This window comes from Oncorhynchus tshawytscha, linkage group LG19, assembly GCF_018296145.1.
Source record: "Oncorhynchus tshawytscha isolate Ot180627B linkage group LG19, Otsh_v2.0, whole genome shotgun sequence".
Classification (NCBI taxonomy): domain Eukaryota; kingdom Metazoa; phylum Chordata; class Actinopteri; order Salmoniformes; family Salmonidae; genus Oncorhynchus; species Oncorhynchus tshawytscha.
This window is the reverse complement of record NC_056447.1, coordinates 24115440-24136347: the sequence shown is the minus strand read 5'-3', so window position 1 is coordinate 24136347 and position 20908 is coordinate 24115440. Positions and strand designations below refer to the sequence as shown.

General features: G+C 46.9%; 1 protein-coding gene across 3 annotated transcripts in view; it reads right to left on the bottom strand.

Annotated features, from left to right (window-relative positions):
* Window positions 1–20908, bottom strand: part of LOC112218500 (zinc finger protein 423) — a 154635-nt gene that overhangs the window by 97171 nt on the left and 36556 nt on the right. For all 3 annotated transcript variants that reach the window (XM_042301488.1, XM_042301490.1, XM_042301489.1), the window contains one exon: window positions 17727–17933. In XM_042301488.1, the coding sequence (XP_042157422.1) occupies window positions 17727–17933 (207 nt within the window). The remainder of the gene's footprint in view (window positions 1–17726; window positions 17934–20908) is intronic.

Sequence of the window (20908 nt, the reverse complement as noted above, 5' to 3'; positions counted from 1 at the left end):
GCTGACATCACATCGCCTCCTCTGTGGCTGGCTGCTCTCATCAACTTCACTGTAATGTCTTCCGTTGTCGCTACTAGCGCTGCTTCCTCAAAGTAATATGCTGTCCACCCCGTCTCCCTCCATATCACAGTCTGTCCTTTTCCTCCCCTTCTCTCTGTGGCGTTCCATCTCTTCCCGCAGTGCCCCCTCATTATGGTTGCTGAGTGGTCTAGCCTGACCCAGACATGGGCTGCCTGCCTCACAATTAAAACATCCCCTTTAATGCCAGCCTACAGCCTCTCAGATTCCATCACACACACCTCAAAGCCGCCCTCTAAGATTACAGAACAGTCCACACGTAAAATATCCAACCGGTCTGACAGAGAGCTGCAAAAACAACAAAGTGTGTGTGTTTTTATATATATATATATATATAGATATACACAGTTGAAGTCGGAAGTTTACATAAACTTAGGTTGGAATCATTAAAACTCGTTTTTCAACCACTCAACCATTTCTTGTTAACAGACTATAGTTTTGGCAAGTTGGTTAGGACATCTACTTTGTGCATGACAAGTAATTTTTCAAACAATTGTTTACAGACAGATTATTTCACTTTATAATTCACTGTATTTCAAGGCCTACCTTTAACCTCAGTGCCTCTTTGCTTGACATCATGGGAATATCAAAAGAAATCAGCCAAGGCCTCAGAAAAAAATGTGTACACCTGCACAAGTCTGGTTCATCCTTGGGAGCAATTTCCAAATGCCTGAAAGTACCACGTTCATCTGCACAAACAATAGTACGCAAGTATAAACACCATGGGACCACGCAGCCGTCATACCACTCAGGAAGGAGACGTGTTCTGCCTCCTAGAGATGAACGTACTTTGGTGCGAGAAGTGCAAATCAATCCCAGAACAACAGCAAAGGTGCTGGAGAAAACAGATACAAAAGTATCTATATCCACAGTAAAACTAGTCCTATATCATCATAACCTGAAAGGCCGCTCAGCAAGGAAGAAGCCGCTGCTCCAAAACCGCCATAAAAAAATCCAGACTACAGTTTGCAACTGCACATGGTGGCAAAGATTGTACTTTTGGAGAAATGTCCTCTGGTCTAATGAAACAAAAATATAACTATTTGGCGATAATGACCATCGTTATGTTTGGTTGGAAAAGGGAGGAGGCTTGCAAGCCGAAGAACACCATACCAACTGTGAAGCACGGGGGTGGCAGCATCTTGTTGTGGGTGTGCTTTGCTGCATGAGTGACTGGTGTATATCACAAAATAGATGGCATCATGAGGAGGAAAATGACGTGGATATATTGAAGCAACATCTCAAGACAACAGACAGGAAGTTAAAGCTTGGTTTCAAATGGACAATAACACCAAGGACAACAAAGTCAGGCAACCCAAAACGTTTGACCCAAGTTAAAACAATTTAAAGGCAATGCAGACAAATACTAAATGAGTGTACGTAAACTTCTGACCCACTGGGAATGTGATGAAAGAAAAAAGCTGAAATAATTCATTCTCTCTACTATTATTCTGTTTTTTCACATTCTTAAAATAAAGTGGTGATCCTAACTGACCTAAGACATGGAATTTTTACAAGGACTAAATGTCAGGAATTATGAAAAACTGAGTTTAAATGTATTTGGCTTAGGTGTAAACCTCAGACTTCAACTGTACATATATACACTGCTCAAAAAATAAAGGGAACACTAAAATAACACATCCTAGATCTGAATGAATGAAATATTCTTATTAAATACTTTTTTCTTTACATAGTTGAATGTGCTGACAACAAAATCACACAAAAATTATCAATGGAAATCAAATTTATCAACCCATGGAGGTCTGGATTTGGAGTCACACTCAAAATTAAAGTGGAAAACCACACTACAGGCTGATCCAACTTTGATGTAATGTCCTTAAAACAAGTCAAAATGAGGCTCAGTAGTGTGTGTGGCCTCCACGTGCCTGTATGATCTCCCTACAACGCCTGGGCATGCTCCTGATGAGCATGGACAGTCTGTTGTGCAACGTGGTGTTGGTGGATGGAGCGAGACATGATGTCCCAGATGTGCTCAATTGGATTCAGGTCTGGGGAACAGGCGGGCCAGTCCATAGCATCAATGCCTTCCTCTTGCAGGAACTGCTGACACACTCCAGCCACATGAGGTCTAGCATTGTCTTGCATTAGGAGGAACCCAGGACCAACTGCACCAGCATATGGTCTCACAAGCGGTCTGAGGATCTCATCTCAGTACCTAATGGCAGTCAGGCTACCTCTGGCGAGCACATGGCCCCCCCAAAGAAATGCCACCCCACACCATGACTGACCCACCACCAAACCGATCATGCTGGAGGATGTTGCAGGCAGTAGAACGTTCTCCATGGCGTCTCCAGACTCTGTCACGTGCTCAGTGTGAACCTGCTTTCATCTGTGAAGAGCACAGGGCGCCAGTGGCGAATTTGCCAATCTTGGTGTTCTCTGGCAAATGCTGAACGTCCTGCACGGAGTTGGGCTGTAAGCACAACCCCCACCTGTGGACGTCGGGCCCTCATACCACCCTCATGGAGTCTGTTTCTGACCGTTTGAGCAGACACATGCACATTTGTGGCCTGCTGGAGGTCATTTTGCAGGGCTCTGGCAGTGCTCCTCCTGCTCCTCCTTGCACAAAGGCGGAGGTAGTGGTCCTGCTGCTGGGTTGTTGCCCTCCTACGGCCTCCTCCACATCTCCTGATGTACTGGCCTGTCTCCTGGTAGAGCCTCCATACTCTGGACACTACGCTGACAGACACAGCAAACCTTCTTGCCACAGCTCGCATTGATGTGCCATCCTGGATGAGCTGCACTACCTGAGCCACTTGTGTGGGTTGTAGACTCCGTCTCATGCTACCACTAGAGTGAAAGCACCGCCAGCATTCAAAAGTGACCAAAACATCAGCCAGGAAGCGAGAAGTGGTCTGTGGTCACCACCTGCAGAACCACTTCTTTATTGGGGGTGTCTTGCTAATTGCCTATAATTTCCACCTGTTGTCTATTCCATTTGTACAACAGCATGTGAAATGCATTGTCAATCAGTGCTGCTTCCTAAGTGGACAGTTTAATTTCACAGAAGTGTGATTGACTTGGAGTTACATTGTGTTGTTTAAGTGTTCCCTTTATTTTTTTGAGCAGTGTATGTATATATATATATATATATATATATGTGTGTGAATACACACACACACACACATATATATATATATATACAGTGGGGCAAAAAAGTATTTAGTCAGCCACCAATTGTGCAAGTTCTCCCACTTAAAAAGATGAGGCCTGTAATTTTCATCATAGGTACACTTCAACTATGGCAGACAAAATGAGAAAAATCCAGAAAATCACATTGTAGGATTTTTAATGAATTTATTTGCAAATTATGGTGGAAAATAAGTATTTGGTCACCTACAAACAAGCAAGATTTCTGGCTCTCACAGACCTGTAACTTCTTCTTTAAGAGGCTCCTCTGTCCTCCACTCGTTACCTGTATTAATGGCACCTGTTTGAACTTGTTATCAGTATAAAAGACACCTGTCCACAACCTCAAACAGTCACACACCAAACTCCACTATGGCCAAGACCAAAGAGCTGTCAAAGGACACCAGAAACAAAATTGTAGACCTGCACCAGGCTGGGAAGACTGAATCTGCAATAGGTAAGCAGCTTGGTTTGAAGCAATCAACTGTGGGAGCAGAAGAAATCAACTGTGGGAGCCACACCTGTACACAGGGTTAAAACTATTATGAGCTCTCCCACGGCATACTGGCCTTTGTCACTGCTGTGTGCGTGTGGCTGTGCGTGTGTGTCTGTGTCTGCGTATGTGCGCGCGTCTGTGTGCGTGTCTGCGTGTGCGAGTCTGTCTTCAGCGGTGTGTTAGATAATGTGTGAGGCTGTGTCCTGTAAATGACTCAGAGGTTTTCTACAGTTTGTTCCAATACAATGTGAGGTCCTCTAGAAAATACACACGGAGTCCATGTGTCCATTCAACAGGGGAGGAACGGTGACAGAGGCAGGAGGAACAGCTTATCTACAGGGATCCATCTCAGGCCTACAGCCCAATGGGGACCAGACTGGACCCAGGCATAATGTTCAGACAAGAGAAATCAGACAAAATATGTGTATGTGACCGACAAAATTTGATTTGATACAAGCTAGTGTTGTTGAGGAGACTTTGCAGGGTGAAGGAGACTTAGTGAGAAAGAGAGACATGTTTGGGGCAGACACTACAGGGTGTATGAGACAGAGCGAGAGAGAGAGAGAGCGACAGAGCGAGAGAGAGAGAGCGACAGAGCGAGAGAGAGAGAGAGAGAGAGAGACAGAGCGAGAGAGGGGCAGTTTTGAGGTGTACTCAACAGGGTGCATGGGAGAGGGGGTGTGACAAGGGGTGGTTTTGGGGGAGACTCCACAGGGTGAATGAGATGGGGGGGGGTCCAAGAGAACAGTATGTTCCTCATTATCCTGGCTCCCTGGGAGGGGCCTGGTGATGGCTCTATTCTGACCCCCACCAGGTCACAGGGTCAGTGTGGCCCACAGGGTCAACACCTCAACTCCACTAACCAGCACCAACCAGACAGACATGCTATTATCACAACTAGGGGACAAAAACACCTAGTCCAAAATACATTAGCAGATTAGGCCTCAAAACTCACATACTAACACACACATTAATATATACGTACATAGTAACACAACGACAAAGGAATATCAGCTCCTAAATTGAGGAAGTAGACACCCATTCCCTTCCTGAAATAGTTTGCTGTTACTTTGACAGCCTACAGGAAATTACTGACAAACTCAATCATCTGGTCCCTTAGTCTGAACATTGAACCACCATGTCAATAAGGAAAAGAACGGCACTGAACTCAAACATAAGACATTGGTCTCAGCACATAGTCAATTACAATGTTATGTACATTCAGATTTTTAGAAGCGTCATGTCATCGCTGTTTGAAGAAAACCTTGTTTTTGTGCCAATATACACTACCGTTCAAATGTTTGGGTTCACTTAGAAATGCTCTTGTTTTCCGTGAAAACATACATGAAATGAATAGGAAATATAGCCAAGACGGTGACATGGTTATAAATAATGATTTTTTATTTAAATAATAATTGTGTCCTTCAAACCTCCATTTGCAGCAATTACAGCCTTGCAGACCTTTGGCATTCTAGTTGTCAATTTGAGTTTGAGTTTATTTTATTTTTACAGGGACAGTGCACATTAATCAACGTTTCAGTAAAAGTGCCAGTTTTAGCCAGCTGGCTAATTTGTTGAGGTAATCTGAAGAGATTTCATCCCATGCTTCCTGAAGCACCTCCCACAAGTTGGATTGGCTTGATGGGCACTTCTTACGTACCATACGGTCAAGCTGCTCCTACAACAGCTCAATAGGGTTGAGATCCGGGAGCTGTGCTGGCCTCTCCATTATAGACAGAATACCAGCTGACTGCTTCTTCCCTAAATAGTTCTTGCATAGGTTGGAGCTGTGCTTTGGGTCATTGTCCTGTTGTTGGAGTAAATTGGCTCCAATTAAGCGCTGTCCACAAGGTGTGGCATGGCATTCCAAAATGGAGTGATGGCCTTCCTTCAAGATCCTTTTTACCCTGTACAAATGTCCCACTTTACACCCCCCAAAGCACCCCCAGACCATCACATTGCCTCCACCATGCTTGACAGATAGGGTCAAGCACTCCTCCAGCATCTTTTCATTTTTTCTGCATCTCATGAATGCTCTTCTTTGTGATCCGAACACCTCAAACTTCAATTCGTCTGTCCATAAGACTTATTTCCAAACTTCCTCTGTCCAGTGTCTGTGTTATTTTGCCCATCTTAATCTTTTATTTTTATTGGTCAGTCTGAGATATGGCTTTTTCTTTGCAACTCTGCCTAGAAGGCCAGCATCCTGGAGTCGCCTCTTCACTGTTGCCATTGTGACTGGTGTTTTGCGGGTACTAATTAAGGAGAAGTCTATCTTTAATTCTGTGAATAACAGTTGTATCTTTTTTCAATGTTTATTATGAGTATTTCTGGGATTTGATGTGGCTATCTGCAAAATCACCGGATGTTTTGGAATCAAAACATTACTGCACATAACGTGCCAATGTAAACTTATATTTTTGGATATAAATATGCACATTATCGAACAAAACATACATGTATTGTGTAACATGATGTCCTATGAGTGTCATCTGATGAAGATCATCAAATGTTAGTGATTAATTTTATCTATATTTCTGCTTTTTGTGACTCCTATCTTTGGCTGGAAAATGGCTGTGTATTTTTTTGACTTGGCTCTGACCTAACATAATCATATGTTGCGCTTTCACTGGAAAGCCTTTTTGAAATCGGACACGATGGGTAGATTAACAAGATGTTTATCTTTCATTTGCTGTACTGGACTTGTTAATGTGTGAAAGTTACATATTTCAAAAAAATATTTTTGAATTTCGCGCACTGCCTTTTCAGCGGAATGTTGTTGAGGGGTTCAGCTAGCGGAACGCCTGCGCTAGAAAGGTTGATGAAGCTGCCAGTTAAGGATTTGTGAGGCATCCGTTTCTCAAACTAGACACTCCCATGTACTTGTCCTCTTGTGCAGTTGTGCACCGGGGCCTCCCACTCCTCTTTCTATTCTGGTTATGGCCAGTTTGCTCTGTTCTGTAAAGGGAGTAGTATTTCTCACATGGAATAGCCGTCATTTCTCAGAATAGACTGACGAGTTTCAGAAGAAAGTACTTTGTTTCTGGCCTGAAAACCCACAAATGCTGATGCTCCAGATACTCAACTAGTCTAAAGAAGGCCAGTTGTATTGCTTATTTAATAAGCACAACAGTTTTCAGCTCTGCTAGCATAATTGCAAAAAGGTTTTCTAATGATCAATTAGCCTTTGAAATTATAAACTTGGATTAGCTAACACAACATGCCATTAGAACCCAGGAGTGATGGTTGCTGATTATGGGCCTCTGTGCGCCTATGTAGATATTCCATTAAAAATCAGTCGTTTCCAGCTACAATAGTCACTTACAACATTAACAATGTCTACACTGTATTTCTGATCAATTTGATGTTATTTTAAATGGACAAAAAATTTAGCTTTTCTTTCAAAAACAAGGACATTTTTAATTGACCCCAAACTTTTGAACGGCAGTGTATATATATTTTTTTACATGTATTGAAAGCAGTAACTCTTCAATGTACAAAGAAAATGTATTTAAAATAACTTCTAAAGTTTCAAAATATGTATGCTTGTTGATGGCAAAACATGGCTGTTTTTAAATGTCCTGAAAAGTGTTTTCAGACAGCATTTGATGTGTAAATATCTGAGAAATTTACACCAAAACCCTGTAGCACAGGAATATAAATGAATGTATGGAAACGCATGCAGTCCTCTTTCCCCCCCTCTTCCAAAGACCCTGAAAAAAACCAGTGTGGATATTCCACCAGATTTAGGCTTTTTTCCTGGGCACACACAGACAGCACAAATATTTACTATGTGCTCTTCAGACTGCGAGCTGAACACAAGAATAGAGGGGGAAGTTACATTTTTAATCGTACGATTTTTTGCCTTCAAGCAAACAAGCTGAATACAAGAAGGCTAGCGCCAACACACACACACACACACTTTTTGTGTCCTTCGGCAAATTCTCCTTTTTCACTCTTGCATGAAGTACAAAAAAATGAAGAGGAGAAGAGAAGGAAAGGGAAGAGAAAATGTCCCCACAGAGTTTTTCTCCCTTCCTGGTGCGAGCGCGGGCCCCCGCAGAGCCCCTATGTAATTTCCAGTCCCTCAGAATTCAGGTATTAATAAAGGCCCCATGGGGAACTGCACACAATATAACCCTACATTTTCAGGCATTATGAAAGGACGCCCCCAGGGGTCTTTGGCTCAAATGTATGAAATGCAGGCATTGTAAAAAAAACACCCCAGGGGAGTCCCCCTGCAATAGAAATCTGCTGAATTCAAAGCATTTTCGGGGCTCTGGTGGGAGCCATTACTCCCTCTGGAAGCTTTTTTTCCTATTTTTTTACAAAACATGTGTTGCTGACATGTTGACAGATTGCTGTTTAGGTGCATGCACAAGCCGAGTCTTTTCAGAGACAGAGCACCGCACTCTGCCAGAGGCTCTCAGCGCCCAAAACTGGTACCATCCATTTTATAACAGGGAGAGGAAAGTAGGCTGGAAGAGAGAGAGAGAGAGAAAGAGAGAGAGAGAGAGAGAGAGAGAGAGAAGAAGAAAGAGAGGGACGGAACGATAGAAGAGGAATAGAAAGACAGAACGAGGGAGGGGAATAAATGGAGGGAGGAAGAGGGAGAGAGAGAGAGAGAGAGAACTTTGTGAAAAATGAACCCTGTGATGAACAACAACCCTCCTCCGCCTCACCCCCACTTCTTCCGCTCTCTGCATGCTGTGCCCCCTTCCCTCCTCTCAATCCTCCTCTCCTATAGAGCAGGGCTCTTGCTCTCCCTGGAAAACCTGAGTTTACAACCAGCTGTGACTGCATTTGTATCTGTGCCAAGGGCTTAGTGGAGGAATCTTCAGGCCACCCTTAGGCTCCAAACAGAGGGAGGGAGGGAAGGAGAGCGGGAGGGAGAAAGAAGGAAACAGAGGGAGAGATACAGAGAAAGCAGCAAAACCCAGCTAACACCAATAAGATGTGATATACCCACAGTCCAATGTGTTTACTCTGTCAAACACACTCAAATCAAAATAGCTTTTACTTAACAGACAGAAACAGACAAAACCACACACAAACAGTACCATATGGTGCACACACACACACAAAGAAAGGAGCTGTCTGGTGATTTTGCCTCAGGTTGCAGGCCTCTCTTATCCCAACCTCTTCTCACTACTACTCTCCCTCCCTCAACCACCCTCGCCTTCTCTTTTCCCTCCCTCCCTCCCTCCCTCCCTCCCTCAACCACCTTCGCCTTCTCTTTCTCTCCCTCCCTCAACCACCCTCGCCTTCTCTTTCTCTCCATCTCCCTCAACCACCCTCGCCTTCTCTTTCTCTCTCTCCCTCAACCACCCTCACCTTCTCTTTCTCTCCCTCCCTCAACCACCCTCACCTTCTCTTTCTCTCCCTCAACCACCCTCGCCTTCTTTTTCTCTCCATCTCCCTCAACCACTCTCATTCTCCTTGTCTTTTTCCCTCCCGCTCGGTTGAGGAAAGTGATCTGTGGCTTTAATAAGAGCCCTGTCCTCGTGTCGGATCCAGCTGCCACCATGACGACAGGCAGGAAGGAGAATGGAAATGTATTCATGGCGTTGGGAACCTGGGGCGAGGGGGGCACGGGGCACCCTAGAGACATCCAATCACCCAGGGACCCCCGCCTTAAACAGACACTACCCTCTCCTTTCTCCCTCCCCCTCTCTTTCTAGACAGATTCCCTGGCAGGCAGGCTCGGGGCTCTAACACCATGCCCACCTGCTGAGGAAAGAGAGCACAGCTGCACCCAGAGATAGAGAGAGATTGAGGAGGAGAAAGTATATGATCTTAGAGGGAGAGCGAGAGAGAGAGAAAAAAAAGAAGGGAGAGAGTGAAATGGAGCAGCAGTGAGAGTCAGATTCCAGTCTCCTCGTCTCATGGGTGACCGTGCCAGGCAGACAGAGGGCATACGGGGCATGCCGGAGCTCGACCTAAATGTCCCAACACCCTTTTCCTCTACCAAACACACACAGCCTGTGCTTCATGTCCTGCATGAACACACACAAGTAAACACCAATATGCTAGCACTTGCAATAGCCATACGTCTTAGAATGTATGTATGTTTGCATTAGTATGTATGAGACCAGATGTGTATCTGTAAGAGGAAACTAGCTATACATCAACTGCCGTGTTGTTTGAAGGATGCTGAAATTCTCCCACTCCCTTCTCTCTCGCTCGCTCTCTCTTCCTCCCTCGCTCTGAGGTGAGGGTGTGAGTAATACAGTGCTTTCTAACTGTCGAGTCTGTAATCCCACTCTCTCACACATACACACTCTCTCTCTCTCTCTCTCCCCCGCACTCCTAACAGCTCTTTTCAGTCTCCTGAAGGCGGGTTAACTAGTGCTCACCTCCTATTTGTATCTGACAGGCTGAAGCACCACCCCCCTCTCCTGACTGACAGCTCTCTCACCCACCCACAGAGCTCCACTGTTCAGCACCAGCAGACCAGTCACTGCCTACTTCAAAACTCTCCCTCTCTCAGTATCTTGCCGTATTATCCTCCTTCACTGCATAGATACCCTGGACACTTCTGTGTGTGTGTGTGTGTGTGTGTGTGTGTGTCAATGTGCTAACTCTCAGCCCCCCACTTTCCCGCTGCTATGCCACATGGGTTGAAGAGCAGAGGTGTGTGTGTATGTGTATGAGATGGGGGCAGTCTGCTATATATAAACCAGCCAAACTAAACAGAGGATTGCAGCATAAACACAGGGCCCCCCACAGAATGGAGTGGAGGACGAGCCCGTTCTGTCTTGAGGAGGGGAGGGGGGGGGGTCTGAATGGTCCCATTCGCTCAGGCTGGCCCACTGGTTCTGTGATGGTGCCTGTGGTGTCTTAACCCCGGGGCCCACACCTCCTATGCCACCCCCCGGCACTCAGCTCCAGCCCTGCCAGGCCGTGGGGAGGCGGGCAGGGGCGGGGGTCATCTGTGCAGCGCTGCGGGGGAGAGGGGGGATGCAGATGGAGGGGTTCTCACAGCCAGAGCCCAACCTTGACCGGTCGCAGGGCAGCAGAGCGGAGCAACGAATGTTCTCCATTTGATCTCTAGGTTTTTTCCAAGCTCTCCTCGGGGAGCCAGTGCTACAGATTTCTTATCCTGTTGAGACTCTCCACAGACTCTTCCCACACAACGGCACGCATGCACAGATCAACCTCTAGTATCGGTCTCTCTGACACGCACACACACACACACACACACACACACACACACACACACACACACACAACCATGCATAAGGCCTAACACACCATTCATGTTCCACAGAAACACAGACATACACACAAAAAACAAACTAAACTAAATAGAAAAAACACACTACACAGGCCTATGTCAAGGAAATAGACATCCTCTAACAAACATGCCGCTTCCACACAGCTAACACAAACACGCCGCTTCCACACAGCTAACACAAACTCTCCGCTTCCACACAGCTAACACAAACTCTCCGCTTCCACACAGCTAACACAAACTCTCCGCTTCCACACAGCTAACAAACACTCCGCTTCCACACAGCTAACACAAACACGCCGCTTCCACACAGCTAACACAAACACGCCGCTTCCACACAGCTAACACAAACACGCCGCTTCCACACAGCTAACACAAATACGTCGCTTTCACACAGCTAACACAAACACGCCGCTTCCACAGAGCTAACACAAACACGCCGCTTCCACAGAGCTAACAAACACACCGCTTCCACACAGCTAACAAACACGCCGCTTCCACAGAGCTAACAAACACACCACTTCCACACAGCTAACACAAACATGCCGCTTCCACAGAGCTAACAAACACACCACTTCCACACAGCTAACACAAACATGCCGCTTCCACAGAGCTAACAAACACACCGCTTCCACACAGCTAACACAAACACGCCGCTTCCACAGAGCTAACAAACACACCGCTTCCACACAGCTAACACAAACACGCCGCTTCCACAGAGCTAACAAACACACCACTTCCACACAGCTAACACAAACACGCCGCTTCCACAGAGCTAACAAACACACCACTTCCACACAGCTAACACAAACACGCCGCTTCCACAGAGCTAACAAACACACCACTTCCACACAGCTAACACAAACACGCCGCTTCCACACAGCTAACACAAACACACCGCTTCCACAGAGCTAACAAACATACCGCTTCCACACAGCTAACACAAACACACTGCTTCCACACAGCTAACACAAACATGGCCTCTCCAGCAGAGTCAACAGCAGCAGGAGGAAGGATGTATTGCAGTGAGTTTCTCTATAAAGGCCCAGCCCTGGACTAGACTGGACTAGACTGGACTAGACTGGATAGACTAAACTAGACTAGACTGGACTAGACTAGACTGGATTGGCAGCCATAGTATGCTAAGAGCAGCTCATAGTCTGGCTGATCACAGGGCTTCTGTACACTGGGTGGCCTATTGGTCATAAAAATATTTCAGGAATGAAAACTAAAACATAAAATCTAATGTGGCCTGTTGGGACTCTTATTAGCAGAAAAAGATGAGAGAGAGCGTACGAGAAAGAGACGAGTGTCAGATCAGGGGAGACTATTACCCCATTAGGGCTCAGAGGATGGAGGGGGCAGGCAGAGAAACCACGTGTTGAAAAGGGGTTTTGGGTGAGGCGGTGGAGGGAGCAGAGCAGCCCTTCAGCTCAACAGGCTTCCCAAACAAAGCTCTGGCCCACCAGGCCCCTACCAACACAGCTGCACTGCCCCGATACACAGACACTGTCTAGAGTTACTGCTTCTCTCGGATACGCCCAGGCAGAGCAGGTCTGTGTGGGCCATGGAGTGAGAGAGACCAGCATGCAGCACGCAGGGGGATATTACAGGATTTCAGGTGAAATTCACCGGTCACACTGGCTTATGTCAGCCGTGGAATGAAATTACCCCATGGCATTATGTCTGTGCTCAGTCCCCCTGCAGACACTATGGTCTCCCAGATCATTATGCCTGTGCTCAGTCCCCCTGCAGACACTATGGCCTCCCAGATCATTATGCCTGTGCTCAGTCCCCTGCAGACAGCATGGTCTCCCAGATCATTATGTCTGTGCTCAGTCCCCCTGCAGACAGCATGGTCTCCCAGATCATTATGTCTGTGCTCAGTCCCCCTGCAGACAGCATGGTCTCCCAGATCATTATGTCTGTGCTCAGTCCCCCTGCAGACAGCATGGCCTCCCAGATCATTATGCCTGTGCTCAGTCCCCCTGCAGACAGCATGGCCTCCCAGATCATTATGTCTGTGCTCAGTCCCCCTGCAGACAGCATGGCCTCCCAGATCATTATGCCTGTGCTCAGTCCCCCTGCAGACAGTATGGCCTCCCAGATCATTATGCCTGTGCTCAGCCCCCTGCAGACAGTATGGCCTCCCAGATCATTATGCCTGTGCTCAGTCCCCCTACAGACAGTATGGCCTCCCAGACTCACATGTACTCAGAGTAATAGGAAATTAATGGAGCCACTTTATGAACCTGCTGCCGAGTGGCTGAATTACCTGCCACTTGTCTAAACACCTGGGACCCATCATCTAGTCTACTGCCATCCCCACAAGATGGCCTCCCAGCTCTGACTACCACCCATACCAAGATGGCCTCCTAGTTCTGACTACCACCCATACCAAGATGGCCTCCCAGTTCTGACTACCACCCATACCAAGATGGCCTCCCAGCTCTGACTACCACCCATACCAAGATGGCCTCCCAGCTCTGACTTACCACCCATACCAAGATGGCCTCCCAGCTCTGACTACCACCCATACCAAGATGGCCTCCCAGCTCTGACTACTACCACTGATACCACGATGGCCTCCCAGTTCTGACTACCACCCATACCAAGATGGCCTCCCAGCTCTGACTACCACTCATACCAAGATGGCCTCCCAGCTCTGACTACCACCCATACCAAGATGGCCTCCCAGCTCTGACTACCACTCATACCAAGATGGCCTCCCAGCTCTGACTACCACTCATACCAAGATGGCCTCACAGCTCTGACTACTACCCATACCAAGATGGCCTCCCAGCTCTGACTACCACCCATACCAAGATGGCCTCACAGCTCTGACTACTACCACTGATACCACGATGGCCTCCCAGTTCTGACTACCACCCATACCAAGATGGCCTCCCAGCTCTGACTACCACTCATACCAAGATGGCCTCCCAGCTCTGACTACCACCCATACCAAGATGGCCTCCCAGCTCTGACTACCACCCATACCAAGATGGCCTCCCAGCTCTGACTACCACCCATACCAAGATGGCCTCCCAGCTCTGACTCCCACCACTCATACCAAGATGGCCTCCCAGCTCTGACTACCACCCATACCAAGATGGCCTCCCAGCTCTACCAAGACTCCCACCACCCATACCAAGATGGCCTCCTAGTTCTGACTACCACCCATACCAAGATGGCCTCCCAGCTCTGACTACCACTCATACCAAGATGGCCTCCCAGCTCTGACTACCACCCATACCACGATGGCCTCCCAGCTCTGACTACCACCCATACCAAGATGGCCTCCCAGCTCTGACTACCACCCATACCAAGATGGCCTCCAATTCTGTGAATCGCTAATCAAGTAAGCATGTGTAAGCACACACACACACACAGAGTGGTGGCGTGTGTTTATCCCCAACAGATAGAGGGATGGAGGCAGCACAAGGCAGAATCCCAGGGGTGCCACAGAGAACTTAAAAGGATTCGTCAGTGAATGTTTTTTAATTTACCGTTCTTTTCAATAATAATATTAAAGCTGAGGTCCAGGGGGAATACCAGCCACCAGTCGAAGCCTGGGATTATTCTGCAATCTCCACCACTCACACCCTGGGGACTGTATGTTTTATTTCATTTCTTTCCTTCTTTCTTTTCTTTCCTTCTCTCTTCACTCAGCAACATGTAGTTCTCCCTTGACTCTGAGCTGAAATCACATCTCCCAGCCTTCACTCTGTCAGGCGGAGGAAGGGAGGGAGTCGCCAAAGTGTGAGACACGTCTCAGTTCTGGGTCATCCAGTGTCATTCAGCATTAGGGTGTACGCAACACAATACGTAAACGTTAAGTATCTAATGTTCAACCAACCCCTGGGTCACTCAGTCATACACCTACCCTGTGTGAGCTCAGGCCATGCTCCCTCTCCCTGTCTGAACTCACACTAAGCCCCCCCCATAGTCCCCAACGTGACTCCCCCCCCTATCAAACACACACACAAAATCGCACTACGGGCTGTTATGTTAGGAGCTTGAGTGGCTCTGTCGATCGTTTTTGCGGTCATTAAGGAGCCTTGATTAATCTGGAACCAGATGCTCCTGCAGGGGGCCCTGGAGCCTTCCATTAATTCCAACGCTCCTAATAACTCCTATTGTGTGACCTGTGTTAGCTTTAAAACAAGTCTGTCCCTTAGGAACACTAAACAACACTGGTGTTAGTGGTGTATGACTACAACCAACAGCAATAGGAGCCCGGAGAGTGGGGGGGGGGGCCTTACCCAGTCAGAACCAATCATGTGTCTAAGGCTTGAAGTGAAATATCAAATGTAAATGCGCTCACATAGCTCACTTGTTTAATCTAAACCAGTACACCAAGGTCTGAATGGAATTCAACTGAGATGGGTCAAAAGGTACAACACTGGATATACATACCAAAGCAAACCCAGTCAGACAGTCACATAAGGACACAGGGCCCGATTCCATCCAGTCTATCATGGCAATGTGCACATATTCACACACCTCCTTATTCTGAAAACTGCAGGCCTTTAGCTACCCGTGATGGGGTTCACCCAGCATTTACTGTACACATTTGCTACAATTCAACAATATAATGACTATGGGGAAAACATTATTTGATATGCTACCATTTAAAGATGCACTATGAAGACATTTATCTGCCATTTCCTGGTTATTACAATTCTTACACAGTACCAGTCAAAAGTTGACACACCTACTCATTCAAGGGTTTCTCTTCATTTTTACTCTTTTCTACATTGTAGAATAATAGTGAAGACATCAAAACTATGAAATAACACCTATGGAACCATGTAATAACCAAAATAATCATTTGTTTTATACATTGTAGAATAATAGTGAAGACACCACAAAAAAATCAAATTAAAAAGTGTTAAACAAATCAAAATAGATTTCATATTTGAGGTTCTTCAAAGTAGCCACCCTTCGCCTTGATGACAGCTTTGCACACTCTTGCATTCTCTCAACCAGCTTCATGAGGTAGTCACCTGGAATGCATTTCAATTAACAGGTGTGCCTTGTTAAAAGTTAATTTGTGGAATGTTTTTTTCCTTCTTAATGCATTTGAGCCAATCAGTTGTGATGTGACAAGGTAGGGGTGGTATACAGAAGATAGCCTTATTTGGTAAAAGACCAAGTACATATTATGGCAAGAACAGCTCAAATAAGCAAAGAGAAGCAACAGTCCATTATGACTGACATGAAAGTCAGGCAATCTGGAAAATGTCAAGAACTTTGAAAATGTCTTCAAGTGCAGTCACAAAAACCATCAGCGCTATGATGAAACTGGCTCTCATGAGGACCGCCACAGGAAAGTAAGACCCAGAGTTACCTTTGCTGCAGAGGATAAGTTCATTAGAGTTACCAGCCTTAGAAATTGCAGCCAAAATAAATGTTTCACAGAGTTCAAGTAACAGACACATCTCAGCATCAACTGTTCAAAGGAGACTGTGTGGATCAGGCATTCATGGTTGAATTGCTGCAAATAAACCACTACTAAAGGACACCAATAAGAAGAAGAGACTTGCATGGGCCAAGACACACAAGCAATGGACATTAGACTGGTGGAAATCTGTCCTTTGGTCTGATGAGTCCAAATTTGAGATTTCTGGTTCCAACCGCCATGTCTTTTTGGGGAGCAGAGTAGGTGAACGGATGATCTCCGCATGTGTGGTTCCCACCGTGAAGCATGGAGGAGGTGGTGTGATGGTGTGGAGGTGCATTGCTGGTGACACTGTCTGATTTATTTAGAATTCAAGGCACACAACCAGCATGGCTAACGCAGCAATACACCATCCCATCTGTTTTGCGCTTAGTGGGACTATAATTTGTTTTTCAACAGGACAATGACCCAACACACCTCCAGGCTGTGCAAGTGCAATTTTACCAAGAAAGAGAGTGATGGAGTGCTGCATCAGATGACCTGGCCTCCACAATCACCTGACCTCAACTCAATTGAGATGGTTTGGGATGTGTTGGACCGCAGACTGAAGGAAAAGCAGCCAACAAGTGCTCAGCATGTGGGAACTCCTTCAAGACTGTAGGAAAAGCATTCCAGGTGAAGCTGGTTGAGAGAATGCCAAGAGTGTGCAAAGCTGTCATCAAAGCAAAGGGTGGCTACTTTGAAGAATCTAAAATATATTGTGATTTGTGAAACACTTTTTTTGGTTACTACATGATTCCATATGTGTTATTTCATAGTTTATGTCTTCACTATTATTCTACAATGTAGAAAATAGTACAAAAAGAAAAACCCTTAAGAGTAGGTGTGTCAAAACTTTTGACTGGTACTGTAATTCGCCCAATTTCAGTTTGTGACAAAACAACCAAGTATAGTGTGGAGAATCATTGTACCATTTAAACAGCTGTGAAATATATTTTCCATAACAAAATTTTTTGTATTTTCAGCGGATTGAAGCTGGTGTACAATACCGAAAGTAAAAGACGCAAAAACAAAATGTAAGAATGGGAAGCATAGAAATAGAGCACATAGAACAGATCTACCTTTCTTCTTAGACTTGATTTCTATGTGAATGACAGATCTATAAGTCACATTTCTGTGTGAATTTGGTCAGGTCACATAATGTAGCTTTAAATACTACTCAAGGTATTGGATTGATTGAACTGAAAGGTGGTAACAACCCGAGTCCCCTGGCCCCAAAATAACTGTTTGTGGATGTAGCCCACCCTGTGTTTATCTTACCTGCAGTGTAGTGTATTAATCTCAGTGTGTGTATGATGTCTTACCTGCGGGGCAGTGGTTGGTGCGGTGGTCAGTCAGCTTCGCCAGACACTCAAAGTCCTGCTGGCAATTGTCGCAGGTGAAGATGGACTCATCGTCCAGGTCATCATCCCCAATGCGGTCGTCATGGCTGGTGACACTGTGGTCCCCATCCTCTAGGGCTGCACGCCGCTCCTTCCTTGCCGCCTCGCGGTCCAACGCAGCAGGGACATCTGGGACAAAAACACAGAGAGAGGGAAACTGAGTACCAGCATGTGACTCATACAGCCGGAACTACTGATCTACTGGAGATTGGTCAGAGGTAATAGATTATTTTTTGATTGAGTCCATTTGTACCAGCAATTGAAAGGGACAAGCACTATTTCAAGTCCATCTCATACTAAAGATGTCCCTGGTCACATGCCCTGTGTGTGCTCTCTAATGGAGAGTCTATGTGAGGTGGCATTAGAGGGTGTATAAGGACTCAGGGCTCTGGAGGGAGACGACTCATGCCAGCCTGTGTGCCCACGCTGCCACTCATGGCATGCAGAGAGGAGGACCAGTGGAAAAATCGGCCTCCACAATCCTCCCTCCACCATTGTGGCTCCATTTTCACACCTTATTATCACATTAAACGCTCTGTTCCAAAAGGACTGGAGACTGAGAGAGGGAGGGAGGGAGGGAGGGAGTGAGGGAGGGAGGGAGGGAGGGAGGGAGGGAGGGAGGGAGGGAGGGAGGGAGGGAGGGAGGGAGGGAGGGAGGGAGGGAGGGAGGGAGGGAGGGAGGGAAAGGGACAGAGAGAAAGAAAGAGAGATGGGGAATGTCAGTGCAGAAGAGGAGGGTGGTAAAGGGAAAGAGAGATGGAGAGGGAGTGGGGGTGGTTTTGCTGGCTGGATCCCTAAGGCTCCACATCCTGTCTAATCATGGTGGACTTGTGCAATCAGAGGAGAGCAGGAGGAGGCCATTCCTGCACTCCAAAGCTTTGATTTGGCAGTGCCCAGCACTCTGCCCGCCCGCCATTCTGCTGCTGGTAATGGGCTCTGGCCCATGACCCCAGCCCCCCAGCACAACTTAGGTAGGGAGAGAGAGAGTGTCTGGGCTGGATCAGTGAGATAGAGACTGTGTGTGGAAGTGCTCTAATTCCACACTCGTCCTCTCGGGGAGAGATGCGGAGGGTGGATGATGGGATGAATGGATGGAGGGATGAATGGAGCATTTAGGGGGGAAAGGAGTGGGAGGGAGGGTTATGGCCATCTGTCCAGTGGTGAGAGCGCCGTCTGGACAGGGAGGAGAGTGGCCCCTAACTGATGCTACACGGACACAGTCCTACACTGCAGTCACAAAGACACAGGCACCTTTCCACATCTAGACATGAACATACCCACATATTCATTGATATGCGCCTTAAACAATGTTTCATCCATGACAGAGGAAATGCATATTAGCAGTCAAACACATGCACACACATGAATGCACAATCAAACTAACATTAATACATGCATGTGTACACACACACACCGTCATTCCCAAAGGTGCCCTCACGCCAGAGGTATGGGTACTGCCAACTCCAGTACATGCCAGCACAACCGGCTACCATGACAACAAGGGAGGAGCCAGATGGGACCTTGCTCTTCCCCTCTCCACCTCTCCTCCTCCTCTTTCCCCCGCATCTATCCTTCCCTCTTCTCCACAGGGCTCAGGGAGATGGATGGGGCTCGGCAGGAGGAAGAGGAGAGGATGAGAGTGCCTGGCACGGTTGGGAGGGTGTTTGGTGTGTGTGGGGGGGGCGCCCCATGCCATCCAGCAACCCCTCCTCAGCCCCCCACCACCCCCACTCTACAGCAGCCCCCGCTCCTCCAGTAAGCCTTTCAAATCTCTGATGGAGGAGGGGGTCTCAGGGGGGGGGTCCGGAGCACACTTCATTTAGAGGCCTTCTACACAGTGCTGCTGCCTCCGTCATTAGGCCTCCCTGGATGTGCCTGCTACTGGGGAAGATTGATACGGTGGTGGTGCGCACCCCAGCTGTACCCACTGCAGCTCCAGCAGTGGCCCTGATGAACACAGAGCACACTATTTATCTGGAAGGAGGAGATGAGAGGATAATGGTCCTGATTGGCGGAGAATCGTTTTTCGGGAGAGGTGACGGATACTAGTGAACGTAAAAAAAGTGGGCTGGCTTCTCTACCTGGTGTAGACCACACCACTGTAATAGGACTCACAATGGTTAGGAGAGTGTTTACAGCTAAACACTACTACACAGTTGTAAAGTCTAACACTGGCACCATATCGAAGATAAAGTCCTATAGTTGAATGTTATCATTCACACAGCAACACCGCCCTCACAGGCAAAGACAAAACACACTACAATATTACCCAACCAGACGCACACACACCTAGATGTGCCGTAATGTGTGCTGAGGTCATTACTAATAAGGCTCTGCAGAGTCGTTTGAGACGCGCAGAGTGTTTTCAAACATAATTCAATTTGAGGGGAGGAAACCAAAATGAAATGAGGGCTTATGTTGGAAGTGGTGTCCAAGGAGACTAATGATTTCTAAATGGCCATTCAGATGAACAAGGCCTCTTTATGCCCCCAGATATATTCTGAGAGACTATATTTCTCATCCAGACAGCCTGCTTTCTGCCTACCTGTCTGCTAGGTTGGAGAGCTAAACATGCACAGTGCTCTGTCAATGGTTAATGCAATGACAGCCCTGCTAGTGGCCAGTTTTCCTCTGCAAATAGTAAACGATAATGTTCCTAGATATCATGTAGCAAACACAAATGACATGCCTGTGTGAGGTTAATAAGGTCATAGGTCAAACACCTTTCTCTGTTAGGCAGGCATGGCAGTTGCCAGCGGGTATTCTGACAAGATAGTTGTGGAGATAATGATTGATGCGTTTCATCTTAAAATACGTGCCGTTTAAACTCAATGCTCCTGACCACTGTCTGAATAAAACAACAACACCTACCCAAGAACAAATGTTACCCTCACAAAGGCAGTTTTAACTGACCCCATTACATTATCCTATACCCCCTCTCTTCCTCTACTTTTGCTTTCATATGTTTGTTTTATCCCTCATTTAATAGTCCACTCCTGGCTGCCCCCCTCCCCGGTATCCCATCCAGAGTAGGGACACTTAATGAGGGCCTAGGGCTTCCAGGGGTGGAGGAGTGTTGGGGACACAGGCAGGGTCTGCATGGC